At 37.8% G+C, this 27,730-nt stretch overlaps 2 protein-coding genes and 1 long non-coding RNA gene across 5 annotated transcripts in view; 1 reads left to right on the forward strand and 2 right to left on the reverse strand.

Annotated features, from left to right (window-relative positions):
- LOC144341431 (protein SET-like) overlaps window positions 1–25,540 on the reverse strand; it is a 33,599-nt gene extending 8,059 nt beyond the window's left edge. The window contains exon 1 of the mRNA XM_078004766.1: window positions 25,404–25,540. Within this exon, the coding sequence (XP_077860892.1) occupies window positions 25,404–25,427 (24 nt within the window). The 5' untranslated portion in view covers window positions 25,428–25,540. The remainder of the gene's footprint in view (window positions 1–25,403) is intronic.
- The window catches only part of PDE4D (phosphodiesterase 4D), a 1,577,486-nt gene that overhangs the window by 1,514,613 nt on the left and 35,143 nt on the right, over window positions 1–27,730 (reverse strand). Inside the window, exon 1 of one of the 3 annotated variants that reach the window (XM_028850059.2) lies at window positions 25,404–25,536. The exons of the other annotated variants lie outside the window; for them this stretch is intronic. The gene's annotated coding sequence lies outside the window, so the exon portion shown is untranslated. Of the gene's footprint in view, window positions 1–25,403; window positions 25,537–27,730 lie in introns of those variants that run through there. 3 annotated transcript variants of the gene reach the window in all.
- LOC713151 (uncharacterized) lies at window positions 25,590–27,319 on the forward strand. Its single transcript, XR_013418355.1, has 2 exons — window positions 25,590–25,885; window positions 27,123–27,319. It is a non-coding gene; the product is annotated as an uncharacterized LOC713151 (long non-coding RNA).

Consider the following 27,730-nt stretch of genomic DNA (forward strand, 5'->3'; position numbering starts at 1 on the left):
CTATTTGGGAAGCTGAGGTGGGAGGACTGCTTGAACTCAGGAGTTCAAGGCTACAGTGAGTTATAATCACACCACTGCACTCCATCCTGAGTGACAGCACAACTTCATTTTTAAAATAAATAAATAAATATAATTAAATAAACATTTAATTTATTAAATGCACCTGCTTTCTTCCTGAAATCATGCCAAGCTGAAGAAATATCTCTTCAATATATCAGTCCTTGGCATACTACTATTTCATTAAACTAACACCTCATTCCTCTTGCTTTATTGTTCTTTTCACTATGCTTTAAATCATTTTCCTAAGGTAGTTTAAAAGTGAGACTAAATGCCCACCTTCGTTAAGTCAAGACTTCCATAAGACATAAGACATAACATATGTATTATTCCACTTGTATAAGCATAAATTTGATATGACATCACTTGAAACAAAGTTTGGAAGGATGCGCATGGTGACATTCCCATCAGTTCATTTAAGATGGTCCAAGATTTCTGTTCCTGTTACTTACCTCTTTTCTACTAGAAACATTTATTATTTATTATTTGTATGCTCGTCAAACTTTTTTAAAAAGGGTGGGAAATATTGAAATTACTTACCAATGGAAGCTATCAATATCTGACATTATAACTACAGATGCTCCCCATCTGGGGTTATGTCCTAATAACCCCATTGTAAGTTGAAATAGCATTAATTCAAAAATGCATTTAATGTACCTATCCCACCAAGCATCATAGCTTAGCCTAGCCTACCTAAACATGCTCCAAACTCACATTAGCCTACAGCTGGGCAAAATCATCTAACACAAAACCTACTTTATAATAAAGTATTGGATATCTCTTGTAATTTTAAATGCTGTACTGAAAGTGAAAAAAAAAAGAAAAGGAAGAGCAGAATCAACTGCAGAGAACAATGAAGGGACAGAGTAAATTCAACAGGAAGGGAACAGTTTCTACTGAATGTATGTAATTTCACACCATCATAAAAATAGTTGAAAAATTCTAAGTCGAACCATCATGAGTTGGGGACTGACTGCATTTCAAAACTCTAGGAACAAATGGCTAACATTAGACTTCTGACTATATCATTTCTTTTGCTATTGTTATCCATTGTTTGTGTGGTCGGTCATTGCCAAAATCCATCCACTAGGTTGAATGGAAATATTTGTCCACAATCTTATTTTAAAACATAGGAATGAGATGGTCATAAATGAGAGGTTACTTACCCTCCTGAAACAGCCACTAATTCCACAAATTGGCTGCTTGTTGTTTAAGACAGAGACCCTCACAGATAAAGTAAATAAGGATTTATCCTATCAATGAATTGAAAGATGCATTCATTTAAAAATTACTTCATATCACAATTGGCATTTCAATTTTATAGTTCTTCTTGCTCTCACTTTTCATGGAGATTGTACAACAGGAGGCAGATACCAAATATGTTCCCTAAGAAAATTTACCTTGGCTCTATTAATCTCTCTCTGACTTCAAGACTATGTTTAAAAATAAATGTCTGGCTTAACATTTTGCAAATGCATCTTTTTAAACATTAATATTTTTTCTGTGCACCACAAGAGAGAAATTTTGTATTGGGAATTGAAGTCAGGAACAATTCAATGAGATTGAAATTACCCAAGACAGCCTCCATCTCTTTATCTCCATCACTTGGGAGATTTCTTGATCACACTTTGAAGCCCATTATTAACTAGGATTGTCTCATTTTCAAGATCTGCCAGTCTCAAATTTTTCAACATTTCCTACTCTTTCCCTCCTGTTGAATTTATCCTGTCCCTTCATCATTCTCAGTAGTTGATTTTGTCCTTCCTTTTCTTTGTTCTTCCAGTCTTCTTAAACTGGGACAAAAATTCCCAGCCTACCCTCACCCAGTATAGGCCCTTGTCATGGGAAAATATGGCGTATATATTTTAGGTGTATATTTACTGAGAAATCAATCACCTACTACTTTATTTTAATTGATGCAGACTGGAATTTTAAATATTTTATTTTATTTTATTTTACTTTCAAGATGGATTTTTGCTTTGCTGCCTAGGCTGGAGTGCAGTGGCATGATCTCTGCTCACTACAACCTCTACCTCCTGGGTTCAAGTGATTCTCCTGCCTCAGCCTCCCGAGTAGCTGCGATTACAGGCACACACCACTATGCCAGCTAATCTTTGTATTCTTTGTAGAGACAGGGTTTCACCATGTTTGCCAGGCTGGTCTCGAACTCTTTACCTTGTGATCTGCCCGCCTTAGCCTCCCAAAGTGCTGGAATTACAGGCATAAGCTACCACGCCCAGCCCTGGAATTTTATATATTTTAAAGTTAAAACTTAAGACTTCAGAATTTTCCAACTCTAAGAGGCTGCTTGGAGCCTCAGAGATATGCTTTCCTTCTTCTCTGTCATTATGGATATTTCACAGGAAAAGTTTGGAGCATTAACCTAGCTTGTTCAGCCTCCTCTTGCCTTCACAGCCACTGGTCAACAATCTCCAACTGAATTCTCTCTGACCTCTGAGATTTCCTAGTATTCTTAACCTCCCACTAAAAGCCATACTTACACTGGCCCAATCTATTTCTTCTGCCTTAATTCTGGGGTGTCACATTTTCTCTATTAGTCCGTTTCCACACTGCTATAAAGAACTACCTGAGACTGGATAATTTACGAAGAAAAGAGGTCTAATTAACTCACAGCTCCCCAGGCTTAACAGGAAGCTTGACTTGGGGGTCTCAGGAAACTTATGATTATGACGGAAGGTGAAGGGGAAGCAAGAACATCATGGCATGGCAGAGCAGGAGAGAGAGAAAGGGGATGTGCCACACGCTTTTAAATGCTCAGATCTCATGAGAACTCACTCATTATCACAAGTACAGCAAGGGGGAAATCCAACCCCAAGATCCAATCACTTCCCACCAGGCTCCTCCTCTGACACATGGGGATTACAATTTGATGTGAGATTTGGGTGGGAACCCAGAGCCAAACCATATCAGTCACTAAGGAAAGTCCCATGATAATACCTTGTAGAACCAAGCCACTCAACCAGTCCAAATGCTGGTCCTCCCTCACTAGACAGTCCCCTTTTTCATCTCTAACACACATCCTTTCTTTTTTTTTTTTTTTTTTTTTAAGACAAGGTCCTGCTCTGTCACAGGCTAGAGTACAGTGGTATGATTTCTGCTTACTGCAGCCTCTGCCTCCTGGGCTCAAGCAATTCTCCCACCTCAGCCTCCTGAGTACCTAGAACCACAGGTGAGTGCCACCACGCCTGGCTAATTTTTATATTTTTAATAAACATAGGATTTCACCATGTTGCCCAGGATGGTCTTGAACTCCTGAGTTCAAACAACCCACCTGCCTCAGCCTCCCAAAATGCAGGGATTACAGGCGTGAGCCACCACGTCCAGTCTACATCCTAACTTTTCCAGTCCTTTCAGATTCTCAAATATACTTCTAACTTTCTCACCAAACAGCTTCATTGCCCACTTAACAAAAATTGAGGCAAGTTTAGGTGAAATATCTCTATGTCTCCTTCCTTCACATGAAATGTCATAGGTCATCACACAGTCTCTTTCTCGCCTTCAGGTTTTTTTTAAGAGTAAGAGTTACTTTTTAAGTAGCTGGAACTATAAACATGTGACAACATGTCTGGCTAACTTTTTTTACTTTTTTGCAAAGATGGGGATCTTACTATGTTGCCCAGGCTGATCTTGAACTCCTGGACTCAAGCAATCCTCCTACTTCAGCCTCCCAAATTGCTGGGATTACAGGCATGAACTACCCACGGTGCCCAGGCTTCCCTCCAATCTTGAAGCAGTGTCTCTATTCCTTTCTGAGACCAATCCCTCCAGCCATGCTCCTGATTCTATCCCTGCCAGCTCTCTCCATCCTCCCCACCATTTCCTGCATCTTCAAGCCTTTGCCTAAATTTACTGCCTGGATGACAAAGACAATTGCCTCTTTTGGAGAGAGATCATTTCTTTACCCTGTTTCTTTTAAAGTTCTCCTTCCTTTTACTGCCAAACTGCTTAAGAGAATAGCACACACTTATAAAATCCATGTCTTTCTTCCCATTCTTCCTGAGCCCCATAAATAAGCATCTGTCCTCAACAAGTCAATGAACCATTCTCACTACAGTCACTAAGAAACCCACTCATCACTATCCCAGGTCTCTGCTCTTAATTTGTCTGCCTCGTTTGCCTAAAGAATGGGCAAGTCCTTCTTAAGCCCTTACATCCCTTCCTTCCTTCACTCCACCCCCTCCTGTTCTGTCTCCTGACTCTCTGACTGCTCCTTCCCAGTCTCAGTCACCAGCTCCCCTTCATCTGTATACCCCATAGGCAACATTCTCCAACACTCAGTTTTTTCTTCTACAGCTTCCCTCTCAGTGACTGCATACATCCCATGTCTTCAGTGATCATCTCCATGTAGAGGGCTTTCAACTCCAGAGCCTCCAGCCCTTATCTGTTTTATTGTACTTTGCAGATACTGTGCTTTTTACACTTTGCAGGTTTGTGGCAACCCTGTGTTGAGCAAGTCTATCAGCACCATTTTTCCAACAGTGTGTGATCATTTCATGTCTCTGTCACATTTTGGTAATTCTTACAATATTTAAAAATTTTCATTGTTATTGTATTTAGGGTGATATGTGATCAGTGATCTTGGATGCCAATGTTGTTATTGTTTTGGGACACCACAAACCATGCCCATATAGGACGGCGAACTTAATCAATGAATAATGTGTATTCTCTGAGAGCTTCACTGACTGGCTCTCCCCATAAATCTCGCCTCTCCTCAGGTCTCCTTCTCCCTGAGACACAACAATATTGAAATTAGGCTGGTTAATAACCCTACAATTTCCTTGAAGTGTTCAAGTGAAAAAAAGAGTTTCACATGTCTCACTTTAAATCAAAAGCTCGAAATGAATAAGCTTAGTGAGGAGGGCAGGTTAAAAGCCAAGAATGGCGAAAAGCTCCTGTGCACGTTAGCCAAGTTGTGAATGTTAAGAGAAAAGTTCTGAAAGAAATTAAAAGTGCTACTCGAGTGAATACATGAATGACAAGAAAGCAAAACAGCCTTATTGCTGATATAGAGAAAGTCTGAGTGGTCTGAATAGAAGGTCAAACCAGTGACAACATTTCCTTAAGCCACAGCTGAATCCAGAGCAAGGCCCTAACTCTTCAGTTCTACAAAGGCTGAGAGAGGTAAGAAAGATGCAAAAGTTTGAAGCTAATAGACATTGGTTAATGAGGTTTACTGAAATAAGCTGTTTCCATAACAGAAAAGCACAAGGTGAAGCAGTAAATGGTGATGAAGAAGTTGCAGCAGGTGAATTGGATAATCTAGCTAAGATAACAAATGAAGGTAGCTACGCTAAACCACAGATTTTCAATGAAGGTAGGTACACTAAACAACAGATCTTCAATCTAGACAAAACAGCCTTTTATTGGAAGATGCCACCTAGGACTTGCACTGCTAAAGAGAAGTCAATTCCTAGTTTCAAAGCCTCAAAAGACAGGCTAACTCTCCTGATAAGGGCGAGTATAGGTGGTAGCTTTAAATTGAAGCCAATTCTCATTTATCATTTCAAAAATCCTTGAGCCCTTAAGAATTATGCTATATCGACTCTGCCTGTGCTCCATAAATAGAACCACAAAGACTAGATGAGAGCACATCTGTTTACATTATGGTTTACTGAATTTTTTAAGCCCTCTGTTGAGATCTACTGCTGAAAACAACAACAACAAAAAAAGATTAATTTCAAAATATTACTGCTCATTGACAACGCACCTAGTCACCCAAGAGATCTGATGAAGAAGTACAAGGAGATTAATATTGTTTTCATGCCTTTAACATAATATTCATTCTGTAGTTCACAGATCAAGGAGTAATTTCGACTTTCAAGTCTTATTATTTAAGAAATATATTTTGTAAGGCTGTAGCTGCCATAAATAATGATTCCTCTGATGGATCTGAGTAATACCAATTGAAAGTGTTCTGGAAAGAATTCACCATTCTAGATGCCATTAAAAACATTCATGACTCATGGGAGGAGGCCAAAATGCCAATATTAAGAGAAGTTTGGAAGAAGTAATTCCAGTTCTCATGGATGGGAGAGGTTCAAGATTTTAGGGGAGGAAGTCACTGCAGATGTGGTGGAAATAGCAAAAGAACTAGAATTAGAAGTGAAGCCTGAAGATGTGATTGAATTGCTGCAATCTCATGATAAAATTTGAACAGTTGAGGAGCTGCTTCTTATGGATGAGCCAAGAAACTAGTTTCTTGAGATGGAATCTACTCCTGGTGAAGATGCTGTGAACATTGTGGAAGTAACAACTAAGGATTTAGAATATTACATTAACTTAGTTGATAAAAAGCAGCAGCTGGGTTTGAGAGGACTGACAGCAATTTTGAAAAGTTCTGTGAATAAAATGCTATCAAACAGCATTGCATGTTACATAAAAATATTTCATGAAAGGAGGAGTCAGCTGATGTAGCAAATTTCTTTGTTGTCTTATTTCATACAATTGTCACAGCCATCCCAACATTCAGCAACCACCATCCTAATCATTCAGCAGCCATCAGTGTCAAGGCAAGACTCTGCACCAGCAAAATTTTTACAATTTGCTGCAGGCTCAATGATCATTAGCATTTTTTTAACAACCAGTATTTTTAAATTAAGGTATGTACTTTTTTTAGATATAATGCTATTGCACACTTAATCGACTATAGTATAGTATAAATGTAACTTACATACATTGGGAAACCAAAATGTTTGCATGGCTTGCCTTGTTATGATATTCATGTTATTACATTATTGCAGTGGTCTGAAACTGAACCCACAATAGCTCCCAAAGTATGCCTGTGCTGAGACACTAGCCCATTTCTATGGCCTATTAGGTATCCTCATGTAGCGAGCCCGGGGACAGTCTTGTACTTGGAACAGAACGGGCATTTTTACCAATAGTTACATGGTTTGGGGCAAACCATGTAACACCTGAGTCCCAATTAGCAATAATAATAACAGTACCTTCCTCAAAGATTTGCTGGTGAGGATTCAGTAATACAGGAAAACCAGTTTATTTCTATTGATTCAGCAAACACATACAGCACTTACTATATGTCAGAATGGCTTATAATACTTTATAAAAAATAGCACTTTACAAATAATAACTAATCTAATCTTCACAATGATCCTGTGAGGGAAACTATGTTAAAATTCCCATTTCACAGATAAGAAAACTGAGACACAGCCAACTTAGGTCATTTTTCCCAGGTCTCACAGCTAACAAGCAGCAAAGCCTGATTCTAACCCAGACAGTCTAGCACGAGAGTTCCTACTCTTGATCACTACCCTAAGCTTCCTCCAATCACACTGCCTTTCTGCCTTTGAAAGCACTATAGAAATCTAATAATTATTATTAAATGAAAAATCCAAAACATAAGCACACCCTTGCACGTTGATTCTCTTTCCTGAGATCCTTGTTAGTTAAGGACACCAATCCTGTAAACTACAACCTCATTATCAGATTTACTCCCTCTCCCACCCTAAAGCCCATTGTTGCCAAATCTCACTGTGTTCAACTCCGAAATGGCCGTCTTATTCTCACTGTCAGTGCTTCCACTCAAGCCTATTTCACTGTCACCTAGACTACAAATGGTCTCTGACTTAGAATGGTTCAACTTAGGATTTTTCAACTTTGTGATGGTGCAAAAGTAATACACATTAGGTAGAAATCATATTTTGGATACTTTTTTCACTTTCAGTACAGTATTCAATAACTTACATGAAATATTTATGTAATTTACTTTATTACATGATTTATATTAGGTGATTTTCCCCAACTGCATGCTAATGTAAGTGCTCTGAACACACTCGAGGTGGGCTAGGCTAAGCTATGACATTTGGTAAGTTAGGCATATTAAATGCGTTCTCAACTTATGATTAGTTTATTGGGACAACACCCTATCCTAAGTTGAGGAGCATCTGAAGAAAGACAGAAAAACAGAAAAAATGAAAAGAAAGAAAGAAAAGAAAAGAAAAGAAAGAAAGAAAGAAAGAAAGAAAGAAAGAAAGAAAGAAAGAAAGAAAGAAAGAAAGAAAGAAAGAAAGAAAGAAAGAAGGGAGGGAGGGAGGAAGGAAGGAGGGAAGGAAGGAAAGAAAGAGAGAAAGAAAGAAGAAAGAAAAAGAGAGGGAGAGAGAAAGAAAGAGAGAGAGGGAGAAAGAAAGAAAAAAGAAAGAAAGAAAGAAAGAAAAGAAAAAGAAAGAAAGAAAGAAAAAGAAAGAGAAAGAAAGAAAGAAGGAAGGAAAGAAGGAAGGAAGGAAGGAGAGAGAAAGAAAGAAGGGGAAAGAAGGGAGGCAGAGAAGCAAGGGAGGGAGAAAGGGAAAAAGACAGAGACCTCCTATATTTTGGGACAACTGCTGAAATTTGAAGTCTGGAGATCAGACTTCAGATATTAGATATTACCACACAGGGGTAACGGGGTATGATGTCTGCAACTTACTTTCAAATTGTTTAGAAACGTGCTCTTAATAATATGTACCTGTTAGAGAACCAGAGAATGATAAGGTAAATGTGGCAAAATGTTAACAATTGGTAAATTCAGATGAAGAATATCCTAAAACTTTTTGACAATTCTTGCAACTTTCTCTAAATTAAAATTATTTCAAAAAGTTCTTTTAAGCTAACAAATCTTGCTGCCCTGGCACACACATAGAGCTGATCATGGCCTTCCCCCAACACTCCATTCCTCGGATCCCCTCACCAAAGTGTCAATGGCTTCTCATGCCAACCCAAAAAGTCCAAAGAGCTCATCTGGTACGCAACCCATACTACCATATGCTTTCACCTCTGCCATTCCAATTTCATGGTGCTCTTCCCAACACTATGCACTCTACTCCCTCCCCACTGTTTGAGGTACCATACCCCCTGACCCCAGCCCAGCCCCCAGCATTTTTCTGCTTCCAAGCCTTTGAAGAGGCTATTTCCTTTACCTAGAGTAAAACAACCTTTTTTTCCTAAAGATAAGCATCAGTCACATCTTTGCCTCAAGGCCTAATTTGAATCCTATTCCTTCCAAATCATCACCTGGATCCACCCAGTTGGAATTTTTTTATCTTCCCAAGGCAGGTGTTGAACTCTGTGTTTGGCTTACTGTCTCAGTCCATTTGAGCTGCTATTAAAAAAAAAACCTTAGACTGGGCAATTTATAAACAATAGAAATTTATAGCTCATAGTTCTGGGAGCTGTGAAGTTCCAAATCAAGGCGCCAGCAGATTCAATGTCTGCATTATAGACAGCACCTGCTATGTGTCCTCACATGATGAAAGGGGCAAACAGGCTCCCTGAAGCCTCTTCATAAGGACACTACTTCATTCACGGGGACAGAGCCCTCAACCTAATCACTTCTCAAAGGTCCCCCTCTTAATACCACCACTTTGGTGATTAGGTTTCAACATATGAATTTGAGAGGGATACAGACATTCAGACTATAGCACTTACCTCCACTCCTTATACTGGAAATTTTATTTATGTGTCCTTCAGCCACCAAATTAGGAGTTTGCAGAGGCTGGTAAAAATGTGGTATTCATCTTTATAACCCTTGTCCCTTTTTAAATAATTTTTAAAATGTGTGCTGCCAGGCTGATCAGCAGATTCAAGGCGACAGAGGAAGGCGCAGTTCTGGCAATGAGCTTCACTAAACATATGAAGTCATTCAGACACACTTTCCACTCTCCACAGCTCCCAGCTCTGCAAGGAAAGGCAGAGAGGAGTGACATCCTCCACAGGCTCGCCTTACCCCCAACAATGTTCCTGTACGGAGTTCCTCCCATTTCCAGAAGCCCCTTCATTCAGTCAGGTCAGTTTGCCCCACCCTGCCTCAGACCTTCCAGCAAGCTCTGTGCAGCTGCTGCTGGCAGAGAAAGGATGTGTGTGAAGCTGCTCTAGCTGCAGGTTAGAGCTTCTCCAGGACTCCAAATGCTTGAATGGCTTTATTTTCAACACTTTACCTTTTCCAAGAAAAAAGAAATTAAAGCCTTTTGAAAAAACTTATGTTAAATCATCTTTTTTTAACTCCTTAGAAAGTTCTAGATAGAAAACAAAATAAGGGTGCTCAAAAGGAATAGAAATTCTATTCTGTTTGCTTTCTAGGTCTTCTTTCCCCTAATATCATGCTCCCTAAGCATGCTGTCTTTCTTTCTTCTAGTGTCCATAGGTTTTGTCCAAATCAAGGCTCAGTTTCTTCTTCCATCTCTTCCTTCTACTGACAAAGACTAAGGCTCAAGGGCAGTTAAGTCACTTGGCCAAGGTTATGTTGCCCTAAAGCGGCTCTAGGTTTGTTAGTGGGTTTATACATCCTACAACTGGAGTTTAGGATCAAACACTGAGATCTGGGGATTGCACATGTCGTTTTAGCCAGAAAAGCCAGGTCCTTAAAGGAGAATAACAAGAAAAATATAAGGCCAAGGTCTGGACATTAGGAAACCTGCATTTAGGGGACACAGGCAGTCATCCTATGACGAAAATGGCTTTCCATTAAACTCCAATAGATTACTTCCTAAAATTCATTCTATAATGAGGAAAACAAAATGTACCACACTTGAGTAAGATCTAAATACAAGAACCATTCTTTTTCCTTTCATTCATTTAGCAAGTATTGATTAATGTCTATCATATACTAGAAATGTTTCTAGGTTCTAAGGAGAGTGTGGTGTACAAAACAGACTAAGTCCCTGTTTGCAGAGAATTTACCAGAGTAAATTCTTGTAATCTTGTAATATCTGAAAATCAGAGACTTCCTAAAACAAGTTATTTATTCTTTATGAACTTTGTTTCTCTCATCTGTTAAATGAAAAACAATTACCACCCACATCACATAGAGTTGCAGTGAAAGCTGAGTGAAATGTCATATATAAAGTGCCTAACATAGAGTGACATTCAGTAGATAATCAATAAGGGGTAATATCTAATTCTGATTACATACTACCAGAGTTATCCTTCACTATCCCTCAGGACTCAACCTAATGAATAATCCTGTCAGCATGTTCTAAATCCAATCATTCAGATATAACCCTAGAGATTTTTGCTATTTCTGCATTCAAGTCTGCACTACACTCAATACTTTTTCCTCACTCCAAGTAATAACTGTAAAAGCATGGTTTTTACATGCAAGTTTTATATATTTCTAATCCACATTAAAATCATCAGTAACTATTAAAATGTAGAAGTCCATGCATGTGACACAGCACCTAAAAGTAACTCAGATGTCACCGGAAGTCTGTTGGATCTACTTTGGGAGATACTTCTCCCCAGGCTTGACTTGGCAGAACTGATCACAGTATCTAAATTTGGCTTCTTTAAATGAAACACATTTTGGAGAGCTCCACAGTCTGCCATCCTCTCACAATCTCCACCGTTACTCTCCTAACACAGCCCCTCAGTGTCTCTGACATGAGTGTCATAGCCTCCCAATTTCCACCCTTGCGTCCCTACAGTCTGTGCCCTATGCAGCAGCCAGAAATCAGACCATGTCTCTCCCCGGCCCCAAATCCACCAATGGATTGCCATGGCACTTACAAGGAATGTAACGAGCTTACTGTTGTCTACAAAGGCCTTGCATAATCTGGTCCCTGGTTGTCTCCCCCACCTCATTTCATACCCTTCTTTCCATTGGAAGTACAGCTGCTCTAGCACCGAATGTCATTCAGACAGCCTTGCCTCCACTAATCTCCCTGCTTGCAGTGCACTTTGCCCAGATTGTCGTGGCTTACTCCCTCACTTCAGAAGCCTTGCCTCAACACTAATCAAAAAAGCACCTCAGCCATCATTCCCTTTCTGCTCACCTTGCTTTATTTTCTCAATAACCCTTATCACTGCCAAGCATTAAATTATATATTCACATTTGTTTAATGTCTGTCAATCCCCATTAGATTATAAACTCTAGGATGGCCTCCATTTTGTCTACTTTTACACTAGTGTATTACTAATGCCTGAAATAGTATGGAAGTCATTCAACAAATATGTATTTGTTGGTTGAAGGTATGTGTGACTGGGCAAAGTGGATAACCAGTATTCTTTAAAACATGTCCAGTTTGAAGTTCCTCTATGACATGTAGAATAGGCAGGAAGAAATGCAAACCTGGAGTTAAGGGAGAGGAAATCAAACAGCAAGAGCATATGAAAGCAAGATCAAAACCCCACAGATTCATTCAGCAAATGCTATAGTAATAGCGGCTCCAAAATACAGAAATTGATTAGAGACAGAATAGAGCTCAGGGATAGATATGAATAAAATTGAAAAAGAACCAACCTCACTATTCAAGAATTTGTGGCTTAAACTCAATTTGCTTTAAAAAGGAGGAGTTAGGGGAGAAGTGTGTAAGTAAATAAGCAAAATTTTAATTTTAGCCTGTAATAACAGCTTACTCCCTGACCAAGCTTTAAAAACAGTTCCGAAAAGTAATCAGGTAAGTTGAGCTTTTTTCTGTTTGTTTGGTTTGGTTTTACACAGTATGTAGAAGTTAAATTTCCAAAAGGGAGGCTGTTAAGATGGAGGAAAAAAGGTGAAATGACTTCTGGTAGACTGAATGTATTAATGGCCCAACTCATGGCCTTCGTATGTATGCAAACTTTGACTCATAACTTTACAACCATCCACTCAGACTCTGAGTTCCACCACAAACTGCTTTGGCCAGTGGGGTGTTAGTAAATGTGACACACACAGAGACTTGAAAAGTGCACGTGTGTTGCCAACTACCATTTTACACAATTGGACTTGCCCATGCTTAGACCCCAGACACCACTATGAAAACATCCCTGAGCTAGCCTCCTGGAGGGATATGAGGGACGTGGGAAGGAGCATTGACTTTACCAAGGAAGGTCATCTTGGTCTGTCAGCTAACTCCTAATGCATGAGTAAGTCTTACTAACATAATCAGAATCTGCTTAGATAACCAGAATTCCCCAGCCAACTGGTAGACTCATGAAAATCTTCAGTGATTATCCTTTTAAGACACTATGTTTTGGAACTGTTTGTTACACAACAATAGCTAACTGATACAACTTGGATAATTCCTCCAAATAACAAAGGAGATTAAAAGAGGAGTCTGAATGAGTCCCTTAAATTCAAATTCAAGGTCATAATTTTAAAATATTTTATCTAAAAGTCTAAAGCATTTAAAAAATAAATTCAGCAAAAGAATTCTGAATTTTCTGGTTAAATCTTTTTAAGCCATTTGAAAACAAGATTATGAGAAAATACATTTAATGTAACTGCAATCCAAAGCTGAACCATCAGCATCCCCTTAAATTATAAAAATGGGGTGATTTTTTTACAAGTATAAATAACTTACACTGAGTAAGCTGTTTGGTTTTCTTTATGGCCTCCAAGAAAAAACAAAATGGAGCCACGTACATTCACTTCCTCCTTCAGTAATTCTACTCTAGCCTCATCACAGGGGACTTCTCATTTCCATAGCACTAGAGTCTATTTTCATTAAAAGGAACTATTCGTTCCTTCATCTTTAAAAAATTAACTACTTCTTGTATATATACCAGATTCACTTAAAGAACTATAGCTAAAAGAAACCAGCACCTATTTGCTTCTATTCATGCTTTTGTATTTGCATAAGCACTACCTATTTTCCCCTCCAAGGTTATCTTTTCTTTTTTCTTTGCATATTTCTCAGGAGCTCTGCACTAAAGCATAAACTTTCACATTAGAGATGTGAATAATAAAGCAGACACCAGAGGAATACATATGCTGTTTGAAGAGGCTTTCTCACCCTGCCTCCTTCACGCTTGCAGACTCATACCCAGTGCAGCTGACAATTTTAGTTCATGCAGAATCCATTGTATATTCTGTCCATAAACATACACATCTTTGTATGAGGAGAAAGTGAACCAAATTGAGAACATTAAAGACACAAGTAATAATATGCACTGTAGAGCCTTCTAGTATGCTGAGTCTCATTTGGTCTTCCTTGTGTGGCAAGCATAGCCTGGATTCCTACCTGTGTTTTACAGGTAAGGAAACTGAGGCTGGCGGTGGCACTGTAACTTGATGTTTCTCCTTCATAAAGTGACTGAGTCAGGATTCAAACCCAAGTTCAAGATCCTTTTCTGTACACTAGGCTCCTGAATCTTACAGTGTTGGGGAGGGAGGAAGTTTTCACATAAGAGAAAAGGACAACAGACATATTTACATTTACTTTGAATAATTGCATGAAAAAAGGAGCTACCAACTGGTAATATCTCTAGAACAACATCCTACTGCACACAACAGAAAGCTACATAATTTTGCATCATGTTTTATACTGATCACAGCAGAGCAACAAATACTACGATGAAGATTCCTAAACAACTTGGCTTGACAATCACAGCTTCACCACCTCTTAATATTCACAATGTGCTACTGTGGGCTGTTTGTTCTTTATCCAACATAGCCTACTGCAATAAATTCTTGTTTATCCAAAATACATTTAAGGGATGTGGTGCTGCAAACAACTGAATAGGCAGGTTAGTGGAGACTACTAAAAATATAGTAACATCTCATTTATTTCTGTCTCTGTCCAATTTTAAAGCTCTAGAACAGGGTCTGGTAAACTTTTGTAAAAGGTCAGATACTAAATACTTTAGGCTATACAGACCATATGGTCTCTGCGGGAACCACTCAATTTTGCCCTTACAGTGTGTGAAAGCAGCAGTAGATGATATGTAAACAAATGAGCATGGCTGTGTTCCAATAAAACTTTATTTACAAAAAACAGATTTGGCCTACAGGAAGTAGTAGTTTGCCAACCCTTGCTCTAAAACATAACCCTCACTCAGAAGGAAAAAATGCACTCATGTCTTATGTACTCTCAGGGGAGAACTGACACCCTGAGTGACACCTATTCTCTCATTTTATACATAATTTTTAGAAACTATGCTATTTTCTTGCTTACAGCCTATAGCAAACTAGGAGCAGGAATTTTAAAGTAAGGGTGCTAGTATAGGCCAGTAGATTGAAGTCCAAACCCTAGAACATCGCCAGAGGGTTGATGCAGAAAGCAGTCTGGGCCAGTTAGTGTATGGGCAAACACTCTTCCTAAATTCCTTCATGTCCTCTTAATCATCTCAGCATTACCTCAATCAGTATCACCAAAGGAAGATTCCATTTAATCTCTCTAAAGCAGAAGAAACAGAGACACAGGGATCCATTTAGATGAAAACTGGCTACATCTAGAAGTTTTGAAACTGACTGAATAAACTTCATCTATCTAGAACATGTATTTTGCGAAATAATCAGTTCCCCAAATAATAATAAGTTCACAAACATTTATAAAGCACTATGAGACACGCATCATTCCAAGCAATTTTGGAATTAATATACGTAAAATGCAAAGTGTTTTATGTATATCAATTGACTTAATCTCTACAATAGCCTAACCAGATAGGTACTATTGTTATCCCATTTTTCAGATAATTAAATGGAGGTACATGGAGATTAATTAATTTGTCCAGTTTTCAAAGGGAATTTTTCCAGTTTTTGCCCATTCAGTATGATATTGGCTGTGGGTTTGTCATAAATAGCTCTTATTATTTTGAGGTACGTTCCATCAATACCGAATTTATCGAGCGTTTTTAGCATGAAGGGCTGTTGAATTTTGTCAAAAGCCTTTTCTGCATCTATTGAGATAATCATGTGGTTCTTGTCTTTGGTTCTGTTTACATGCTGAATTATGTTTATTGATTTGCAAATGTTAAACCAGCCTTGCATCCCAGGGATGAAGCCCACTTAATCATGGTGGATAAGCTTTTTGATGTGCTGCTGAATCCGGCTTGCCAGTATTTTACAGGGATGCCCTCTCTCACCACTCCTATTCCACATAGTGTTGGAAGTTCTGGCTAGGGCAATTAGGCAAGAGAAAGAAATCAAGGGTATTCAGTTAGGAAAAGAAGAAGTCAAATTGTCCCTCTTTGCAGATGACATGATTGTATATTTAGAAAATCCCATTGTCTCAGCCCAAAATCTCCTTAAGCTGATAAGCAACTTCAGCAAAGTCTCAGGGTACAAAATTAATGTGCAAAAATCACAAGCATTCTTATACACCAGTAACAGACAAACAGAGATCCAAATCATGAATGAACTTCCATTCACAATTGCTTCAAAGAGAATAAAATACCTAGGAATCCAACTTACAAGGGATTTAAGGACCTCTTCAAGGAGAACCACAAACCACTGCTCAGTGAAATCAAAGAGGACACAAACAAATGGAAGAACATACCATGCTCATGGATAGGAAGAATCAATATCGTGAAAATGGCCATACTGCCCAAGGTTATTTATAGATTCAATGCTATCCCCATCAAGCTACCAATGAGTTTCTTCACAGAATTGGAAAAAACTGCTTTAAAGTTCATATGGAACCAAAAAAGAGCCCGCATCTCCAAGACAATCCTAAGTCAAAAGAACAAAGCTGGAGGCATCACGCTACCTGACTTCAAACTATACTACAAGGCTACAGTAACCAAAACACCATGGTACTGGTACCAAAACAGAGATATAGACCAATGGAACAGAACAGAGTCCTCAGAAATAATACCACACATCTACGGCCATCTGATCTTTGACAAACCTGAGAGAAACAAGAAATGGGGAAAGGATTCCCTATTTAATAAATGGTGCTGGGAAAATTGGCTAGCCATAAGTAGAAAGCTGAAACTGGATCCTTTCCTTACTCCTTATACGAAAATTAATTCAAGATGTATTAGAGACTTAAATGTTAGACCTAATACCATAAAAACCCTAGAGGAAAATCTAAGTAGTACCATTCAGGACATAGGCATGGGCAAAGACTTCATGTCTAAAACACCAAAAGCAACAGCAGCAAAAGCCAAAATTGACAAATGGGATCTAATTAAACTAAAAAGCTTCTGCACAGCATAAGAAACTACCATCAGAGTGAACAGGCAACCTACAGAACGGGAGAAAATTTTTGCAATCTACTCATCTGACAAAGGGCTAATATCCAGAACCTACAAAGAACTCAAACACATTTACAAGAAAAAAACAAACAACCCGATCAAAAAGTGGGCAAAGGATATGAACAGACATTTCTCAAAAGAAGACATTCATACAGCCAACAGACACATGAAAAATTGCTCATCATCACTGGCCATCAGAGAAATGCAAATCAAAACCACAATGAGATACCATCTCACACCAGTTAGAATGGCGATCATTAAAAAGTCAGGAAACAACAGGTGCTGGAGAGGATGTGGAGAAATAGGAACACTTTTACACTGTTGGTGGGATTGTAAACTAGTTCAACCATTATGGAAAACAGTATGGCGATTCCTCAAGGATCTAGAACTAGATGTACCATATGACCCAGCCATCCCATTACTGGGGATATACCCAAAGGATTATAAATCACGCTGCTATAAAGACACATGCACATGTATGTTTATTGCGGCACTATTCACAATAGCAAAGACTTGAATCAACCCAAATGTTCATTGGTGACAGACTGGATTAAGAAAATGTGGCACATATACACCATGGAATACTATGCAGCCATAAAAAAGGATGAGTTTGTGTCCTTTGTAGGGACATGGATGCAGCTGGAAACCATCATTCTTAGCAAACTATCACAAGAACAGAAAACCAAACACCGCATGTTCTCACTCATAGGTGGGAACTGAACAATGAGATCACTTGGACTCTGGAAGGGGGACATCACACACCAGGGCCTATCATGGGGAGGGGGCAGGGGGGAGGGATTGCATTGGGAGTTATACCTGATGTAAATGACGAGTTGATGGGTGCTGACGAGTTGATGGGTGCAGCACAGCAACATGGCACAAGTATACATATGTAACAAACCTGCACATTATGCACATGTACCCTAGAACTTAAAGTATAATAATAATAATAAATAAAAAATAAAAATAAAAATAAAATTAATTTGTCCAGAGTAACTCAAGTACTAAGTGGCAGAGCTGGGATATGAACCTAGGCAGTCTGGCTCCAGACACCACAGAGTTATGGGTTAATGCAAAAGTAACTGTGGTTCTCACCATTTTAATGACAAAATCCACAATTCCTTTTGCACCAACCTTTTGCACCAATAATTACTACACTATTTTGAGGCATTACTTTATACCCATATGTGGACTGCCTTAGTTCAAAGACTAAAAATATAATAAATATACTTAAAATCTCTATTAAATAGAATATAATCTTCAGAATCTTAAAACTGAGACATGTCAGTGTTTTCGATGCCTCAGGGTGAAATATGCAAGTGCCTATTATTATTGTTTTCACCAAAATAAAAAGATTGCTCGGATGTTAGATTGAGGATATTTTACTCTTTTGGTGTTGTATTTAAAATTGTTTTTGGAATGAGCCAGGGAAATAAACAACAAGTAAATGGAGTTATGGGAAAATTCTTTTTAGGCATTCCTAGTCTAATCAGATACATATGAGAATGTGACATGAGTTAGTGCTTCTATTTTTTAGGTCAGGACATGAAGATTAAAACAGTTTCTATTTGTTGTCTTTATTTCTTAAATAGCTTGATTGTAAATTTGCTTTATAGGAGGAAAATAATTTAGTTGTGGAAAATAGCTGAGGTTATGACTGACTTAACACCCAACAAAAATATTTGAACCTAATATATCCAAGGTAAAGGACTAAAATTGGTTTGACAGGGTCATGATTTTTATTGAAACCTGATGTTTTATTAAAAGAAAATGAACAGATTTGGAGAGATTTTTTAAATAGAATAATCTGAAAAAAACATTGTTTACTGAGTAGGTAACTGTGTTTTTTTGATTTGTGATATAAATACTTTTGTTGATCCCTAGAAGTTCATGGTGGAGAAAAACCTTCTAGCTTCTAAAAAATAGAGCAGCTACAAACCAAGCTGATGCTAGTTGCACCATTTGCTCAACTCAATGCAAGAAAAATTTCTCCAAAACCTACCTGTACACTTACTTTACAGCAGTTTTCCCCAATAAGAAGTTAGCATTTACTGCAAAGTTTATAAAATACCCAAGGAACTATGGGGAGTGAATGAATTTTGATTAGCTATTTCATCTTCCTTGATAATTTTTCATTTTCTCCCCACCTTTTCATAAAACTATGAAGCAAAGGATTCAAATACCTGACATAGAAGAGGATAGGTGAGGTAAAGAGAGAAAAATAGCCCAGGACTACTTTTTCATTATAAAACATAAGTATTAAATCATAGCAATCTCTATAATCACAACGTTCAGTGATATTTTAATAGCCTTCGAAATTTTTTAACATATGGATCAAGAATTTAAAAGTAAAATCATTATCCTAATTTCTTCCAGATGGTAAATATTATAATTTTTTTCATTACCTTATTGGTTACAAGGCAGAGATTCTACATAGACATACTGAAGAACAGGAAGGAAAGAAAAAAGAAAAAAAGGTATGGCAGAAATAGCTTAGTTGATCATTGTCGTGGACTGAATGTTTATGTCACCCCAAAATTCATATGCTGAGATCTAATTCCCAATGTGTTGGTGCTTGGAGATGGTGTCTTTGGAAGATAATTAGGTCATGAGAGTGGAGCCATCAGCAATGGGGTGCATGCCTTTACAAGATGAGGCCGGAGAGCTAGCTCACTCTCTTTCTACCATGTGAAGATACTAGGAGAAGTCAGCCACCTGCAACCCAAAAGACAGCCCTCACCAGAACCTGACCGGGCTGGCACACTAATCTCAGAATTCCAGCCTCCAGAGCTGTAAAAAAAATAAAATAAATTTCTGTTGTTTAGAAGCCACCCAGTCGATGATACTTTGTTACAGCAGCCTGAACTAAGACAATCACCAAACCAACTTTTTATTCTTCCCAGACACAAACAGGACTATAGCCCCAGCTTCCGTTTCACTATATGGGGTTGTGTGACCAAGCTCTGGCCAATAGAAGGTGAGCAGACTTCTACGAGTTTTCTCCTTTGTCAAAGCACAGGCACCAGGAAGCTGGTTGTGACAACAAGGTGGTAAGAGTGGAGTCACAAGAATACTGCTTGAATGAATGAGAAGAATCTGCCCATCAAGAATACTCACTTTAGCTTTGACTGAGAAATAAACTTCTCAGTTAAGTCAACAAGATTTCAGATTTTATGTTATAGCGGCTAACATTACCAAAACTAACATGTAGAAGCTAATAAGGACATCTAAAGCTCTGGAAATGTATTTCCCGGAATGGTGCACCTTTATTCCTTTCTTGTTGATTTTGGATTTTATAACATAATTGTGTATCTTAGATGTTATTATCATATCTTCTATTAAATATCATGTTTGTAGATAATTGTCCTCGCTGCAAAATATATAGATGCTTATAAATTTTGTTTTAGCCATTTTAAGTAGCAATATATATTGTCAGTACATCCTAAACTGAACAGGCAGAGATCTGGATTCTAGTTCCAGGTACTCTAGGTTCCTGTCTCAGTTCTACTGTATATGAAACTTAAACCTGTTAGCATCTTGGTTCCACCATTTATTTGTCAAATATGGTGACTGAACTAAATAAGGTTGGAGACTCTAAAAAGTAAAATTTGATAAGAAAATTTTTATATTTCTTTTTTGGGGGTAGGTGGGGGACAGGGTCTCACTCTGTTGCCTGCCCAGGCTGGAATGCAGTAATACAATCACGGCTCACTGCAGCGTGGACCTGACAGGCTTAAGTGATCCTCCCACCTCAGCATCCCAAGTAGCTGGGACAACAGACGTGAGCCACCATGCCCGGCCAAGAAAATTAATATATTTCTACTCAGCACTTTTTGTATATAGTACAGATTGGTCATTCCTTCATTATTAACATTGTAAATATTTTAAGGAGAAAAGTAGCAACCTCATAAATAACCCTTCTTCTTTGAGAAGTATCCTAAAAGTTCTGCAAACATGAAATAAATGTCTACTAGGTTATAAGTTCCTCGAAGAAACTATGTCTTGTTCATCTTTGTGTTTCTAGCACCTAACTGCTGATTTTTGCTGAATAAAAGTCTTATTGAGAAGTTTTAAAAAATAACATTATTTCACTATAGTTTTAAATTACTGAAGAAGTGTTCTTATCCAATCACCAAAGGCACAAAAGAGTCAGGTCAACGGTCCTAGATCCAGTTTTCAAATACTACTACAAATGAAATTGTTTCATTCCTAGGAAGTTCCTTCATGAATTTCTGGGTGAGCTGTGTGAGATAAAAGTGGAAGAGAGTCCATTCCATTTTAATATGTTTTACTTATTGTGATTCCTCTATGATTTCATCTATTTTTTTAAAAGGGTTCAACAGGTGAAATGGGTAACTGCTTTAACCTAACCAATCTTGCTGTTAGGAAATCATCAAACTATAACAGCAGTGAGCTCAAACCACTGAAATGTAGGATGCAGCTATGGACATTATTCCAAAAAGCATAATGATTTTCTGAAGCAGAACCACCTAAAAATTTGGGATTCAAAGCTGCTAATTGATCTTTCAAATCATTCAGAAAGTCATTTTGATCATTTATTGTATCCCTGAGATGAAAAGACCTACTAGGAATAAGCATCGCCTTAAAACCTACAAGATTATTTCCTTAGCAAAATTTAATAATGAGAGTCAAGACAGGAATTTAAAAAAAATCCAAGAACATCTGTCAGTCTAAATTTCCTAACCCACTTTTTCCAGTGAGGAAAATATGTCCTCCAAAACTTCGTCATTGGCAGCTCTAAATGTAGGCTGTGAAGGAATGCTTATCTAACTATTGGCTTAGTGCTATATCTAAGTGGAAAGAAAATTATGGTACAAGCTTAACCAACAAGAACATTCATCCTGTTTGAGGGAAGCAGACATAGCTTAGAAAGTTAGTCAATCTAATCAATAAGAAATATATCTGATACTTTCCATTTTAAAAATTGAAAATTTGAAAAAGTATTTTTATTAATACACTGATAATTGTTGTAATATGTAACATTTATATGGCTATGACACATGGAAGTTTACTAAATATGTTTTCACATACAATGCCACCTTCATTTATCACAGTAAACCTACTGGTATTTTTAATACTCAAGTAATAGATGGATCAGCATTAAAGCTCCAATGGGATCTTCAATGGGAGTTTAAACAAAATGTAAGCTCCAAAAGCCTTCATAACATTAGGATCAAACAGTGAAGATTTTCTTTGCTTCAGAAGTTTTGTCCATTACTGGGAATATGCTTTTAGAAGTAAAGGATCCTAACCTTAGCGTGATAAGCTACAATCACAATAATAGAGTACATGTATAGCACATTACAAATTACATATTACAATGTTCTTTTAACAAGCACTTTCTTATTGTGATGTGGATAGTCACCAATCCAGTAAAATATCAGAACATATATCATTATTTTCATTTTACAGACATAGACACTGAGGCTTAGAAAACGTTTCATGGCCTGAGTGTGGTCCCATTGACTCCAAGATTAATTCACCAAAATGTTCTGCTTCTTGAAATCAGAAATTAGAGGAGCACAGTTACAGTTAAGTTGGAATCATTGATTGTCTTGAAATTACATGAAAGCTCCTCCTCCACCAGTGTCTAGTTCCACAAAAGGAGGGACTTAAACAAATGTAAGACATTTAACTCCTTGATGGTGTGCTTTTTCGGTGGGAAGGGGGACATTTGTTTCATTCATTTTGTTCTGTTTTTTTTTTTAAACATGCTCAAGGTAGACAGCAACTCTTCTGAAAACCCAAAGTAAGAATAATTAAATTCTCAGGCAAGCTGAAGAAATCAAATTAGTCCTATATATAACACAGGAAAAACGTTGGAGGGAAGAGAAAGTTTTTCCAAAGACAAAATTAACCCAAAAAAAAAAAACCCATTGGAAAATGTAATTCAATCAAGAAATAATATTTTTTTCAATTTGGATTTATGTCTTTGCTTCAGTAGGTAGTGTTAATAGTCTCCAAATGCCAGTGTGTATTCATGAACACTTAGCAAGTTCATGATGTGATACATTCCTTTTTGGATACATCTTTTGTCAAATCCATCTGTCTATGGCAGATATGCATAGTTTTACAGAACCTTATCTGCAAAAGAACTTCCACAGTTAGACAAAAATGGCTTTAGAAAATTGAGAGGAGTGGATAGAAGAAAGATCAACTACTGCTGTTTGGGAGATTTTTTTTTTGCTTTCCCCACCATGCCTTGCCCCCAGCCCACTGTCCACTGGGCACCTGGCACCTCTAGACTCCTTTTCTTAAAGCTCTATTCTTTCACAAGTAACAGATATGACTCTGGCATCTCAGGAAGAACTGAAGAGATGGAGGTCCCAGAGGAAAGAACGGATGCAAGATATAAATAGTCCTAGTATACGCCCACCAGAATTTCCCTGAGCCTTGGTTTTAAACATCCTCTGAATTATATAGGTAGCTGATTAATGTTTGACAATTAAGCATTTTTATGTCATTCATCTCAATAAGCACCCAAGCAAGGTAATGTAAACAATGAAGGTATGAAAAGGTAGAAGGAGATATGAATACTACACCAAGTGGGCCACATGGACCCAAGGAAAAAGAGGAGCTGAGTTGAAGTCAGGAGCTGATTCAGATAGAGCAGCTTCAACTCTACTACTTCTTACTCTTAGATGGGCTCCAAACCACCTTGAGGGATGGGATTATATTTCTTTTATAGATGCACTCCTTTCTCCCACTAATACAGTTAGGAATGTATAGCTAAGAATGAGCCAACCATTACTATTCGTGTCTATGGCTACAGAAACTCAACAAATCAACTCGCTATTCTGGGTCAATAAATGAACCCATTATACTGTTTTTTCACGAAGTAAATGTGTTTCTAAAGGAATGTATTAAAATTACATTTTTAAAAATCTATCTGTTTTGCATATATTTGGTTGATACAGAAAAGGAGTCTATGTTGGCTTCTTTTCTTTCTATAAACTTCATTCATTGGTGTGATCTGAAAGGGGGTAATATTTCAGAAAGCAAAAATATTTTTAACAACAAAACTTTGCATTTCCAGTGTGATCGAAACACGAAATTATGCAAAACACAACTATATATCTCTCCTACTGGTTAAATCATGCCAGTTGTTTAACTAGGTGCAATCAAAAATAAACTACTAATGTTATTTTTATAGGAATTGGTTAGTAATTACCAACTATAACTATTAAAAGTTTATATTTGCCACAGGAGCCTGTGATTTTAAAAACTGTTCAAATGATTTATGCTTGAGCGTTATATATAACACAAATATATACATTTGTATCTACAGGTTTAAAGAGGAAAAATAAGACAAAAAGCAACTTGAAAAGCAACCCATTTTTTTTAATGACCTAGCTTTGTGCTGTATTGAGAAAAAGTATAAAAATTATTTGGGAGGAAGAAAAATATTTCTAAGCTCTAATTTCATAGGCAAAAGCCCTATTACTTTTTGTGATAGGCTAGGAGAAATCAATAATGACTTAAAAGCAAAAAGTAAACTGCTCACCTTTACCAGTCTATACTCAGTATTAATTCTATCCTGCGGTATATGCTATAGAAGGTAATGAAATGCCGATGTTTTCTAGTTTTTCACTTCAGTCTGCTCCAGCTTTATCCTAAACCTTGTCAGCAACAGAAGTTACCCTCAGCAACCATACAAACCTAACAACGGCTTCCCTGGGTTAATTTGATCTGCTCCAATCACAAATTCCAATCCACATACTTTCTTCTGTTATGGTTGTGTCTGTATGTGTTTAATGTACTTTTATAAGGCTTTTTACAACAAGCTCATGGTGTTTCATTCAGCCCTCTACCACATAAACAGAACCACTGAAGAGCATGTTTGTTCATATAAAATGTTTCAGTTATTCATAGTGTGTGTCTTCAGCTGGCTGCGGATTACAGTGAACGAAAGCATTGCTGCCATCGTTCTACATTTCTCCTTTTCCTGCGCTCTATCTGCTGTGCACCCGTGTCCCCAAAGCATTTATTATAATATTTGATGCTCGCTCTCAGTTTTGGACTGAGATGGTGGGGGTGGGAAACCTTAAAACTTGCCTGACTCAAGTGCTCTCTAAGCCACTGCTTTGATCCCAGCATCCTGCTTTAACCTGCTCCTGTTGGACCTCTGCCACTTTACTGACCCCATAAAACAAACAGAGCTAGCAAATGCATCAAACAGCCTCCTTCAATATGCGGCTTGACTGTGATTCGTGGCACAAAGCTGGAATAACCCTGCCAGGTCTTAGAAGCTTTAAGATTCATCGTTTTGAACTTGATACACATAGTACCGTGCCTTAAAAACGAATCATCTGCTAGTTCAGTATTTTCTACTTACAATCACTCCCTCCCAGGGCATGTAATTAATTTACTGAGCTTAAAAAAAAAAAAAAAAAAAAAAAAAAATCAGGATTACTCACACAGTCTTGAAGATGCAATGTCATCTATTTAGGACAGAAACATCCAAGGCCGTGTCAGAACTCAATTACGACTACATATGCATTAAGGCAGGAACTGGCAGGCCTCTGGGTACGCCAACTATAGGACTCGTGCTTCTCGTACGCTGGGCTATAATCTATGAAACTGAGCTCCAGAGCCAGCCAATCACTTAGCTCCTCATAACAAGTCTAACTGGCTCTGGAAAGCTGAAAGGGCTGCACTGGAACAACACAGAAGAGATATTCTACACATTAATCTACTTATCTGGAATCACTTTGACTCTAAAGGCCAGAGAAAAATCACAGCTTCCTTGTTGGAGGGGAAAAGGACAGGTGATCTGGGGAAAACGCAGCTACACCTGGAGCAAGGTCTCTTCCCGGCTTTGCAATCCCAACTGTGCCCGCGCTTCAGGACCCGAGTCGTCCCAGAAACCAAAGGGCAGGCACGGCAGCAAACGCCTGAGGTAATTTTCATCTTTCTTTTTATTTTTAGTAGAATAATGCTGACTGAAAGTGATAAGCATAAAGTCGCTGAGGCAACTAGATAAGCTTCGATTTTATTTTACCTTTTCCTATTCTAATCGTGTGCAGGATCATTTCTTATTAAGTCTGAGGAGGGGGAGAATTAATGAACCTGAAATAAACTTGAAACTGAAACGATCATTTGTGGAGGAAAATAGAGGATTTTCCAGAACAGTTTCAGAGCTACCTTCTCAGATGAGCAGGCTTTTCACCCACCCACAGAAAGAAGAGCCAACGGGGCTGAGACGGGAGAGGGATGGGTTTCAGGAGCACAATTAAAAGTTTTTCATATCTTAAAGAAAATAATCTATGTTCACAGAGAAAATTAAGAAGATAAGTTACTGCCCAGTTCCTTTGACCTTTGACACTTAGACCACATAAGAATGTTCCATGGTAGAAGGGTTGGAACAGAGAATCTTAAGAATTCTAAGAGAGAATCAATACTGCTCCCCTGCCCCAGGTTTTTCTTGTTTTCTTTACAATAGTATCCTTATTTCCCATTACATTTTAGTGTTAGTTATACCAATTACTTGTTACACCATGCTTCTACATTTGCAGTTAATAATGGATCTGTAGAAAACATTTTAAAGTCAAAATTATTATAGAGGCAACTAAAATAAGAAAGCAAAAAATATATGAAACTGACATACACATAACCCCAACACCATACCCCTTAGATACTTAATGTACTTAACACAATAACAAATCCTTCCAAATCCTCAGCAAATTGTCTGTTTCTTTAACACATTTTGTAGCAAGTGTAACATTAGCAACAAGAAAAACTTTGGCAATAAACTTGTACATAACTAAATCAGTCCTTATGCTTTCATAGTGACAATAGAATGTACATAATATTTTATTTGTTTTGTTGGACTTACAAGCTCCTAAGGCAAGAAGCTGAGAAGAAAATTTTGCTTTGTTTAGTGGTGAAATATAAACAGTAACAGAAGAGACGTTTATGCACTTTTTGTTGGCTGTGGATAATTGACTGAATTCAACTTGAGATTTGACACCAGAAAGAAAAACATGGCAATAGATAGAAAACAGAAAAAGTAATCCATTGGCAATTTCCCCCCAGGGTTTGTTCTTTGAATTGTCCAATCTGTGACTAGCCAGGGAAGAATATTTCTGCTCTGTTTAAATAGTTTTTATTTAATTAAACCTTTGTTTATTTGACAGTGCTGCTGCCTTTGGTGACTATGTGAGAATGGAAACTTCTAAGGAAGCCAGGTTGTTAGAATTGTTACCCCCTTTACTCGAAGATAACATAGATTATCCAGGCTGAGATGGAAAACAAGCCCTTTATTGAATTTTCAACACAGACTCCCTGCTTCTCATCTCCTTAATAAAATTTCATTAAACCCCCCTAGAATTCCGATGTTCAAATCTCCATTTGTTGACAGACAAGGCCAAGAATACTCTAAACTGAGGCATGCAAGTCATTTCATTTGTATTCTTGTCCAAAAATTTCCCATAGGAAGACTTCACCTCCTACAATTCTGAAGAAAACTCTTACTGTCCAAGACAATCGCCAGCAACCATCCACAGTCATCTGAGTGGAAACTTTCACAGCTTTTGTACATTCTCTGTGTCAACATACAACTGAGTTACAGACTGTCCCCTGGCTCCCTGACCCTTACAAACACTAAAAGTTTTGTTTGACTCAACTTCAAGCTGCTCATCTGTTAGTAATGTTCACTCCAGAACACATTCATGACGAGAGCTTTCTAAAAGACCAGCACTGCCTTCCCCTCCTATAATCCTAATAATCATGAGAACCTGAAACA

The sequence above is a fragment of the Macaca mulatta genome, chromosome 6, assembly GCF_049350105.2.
Source record: "Macaca mulatta isolate MMU2019108-1 chromosome 6, T2T-MMU8v2.0, whole genome shotgun sequence".
Taxonomy (NCBI): domain Eukaryota; kingdom Metazoa; phylum Chordata; class Mammalia; order Primates; family Cercopithecidae; genus Macaca; species Macaca mulatta.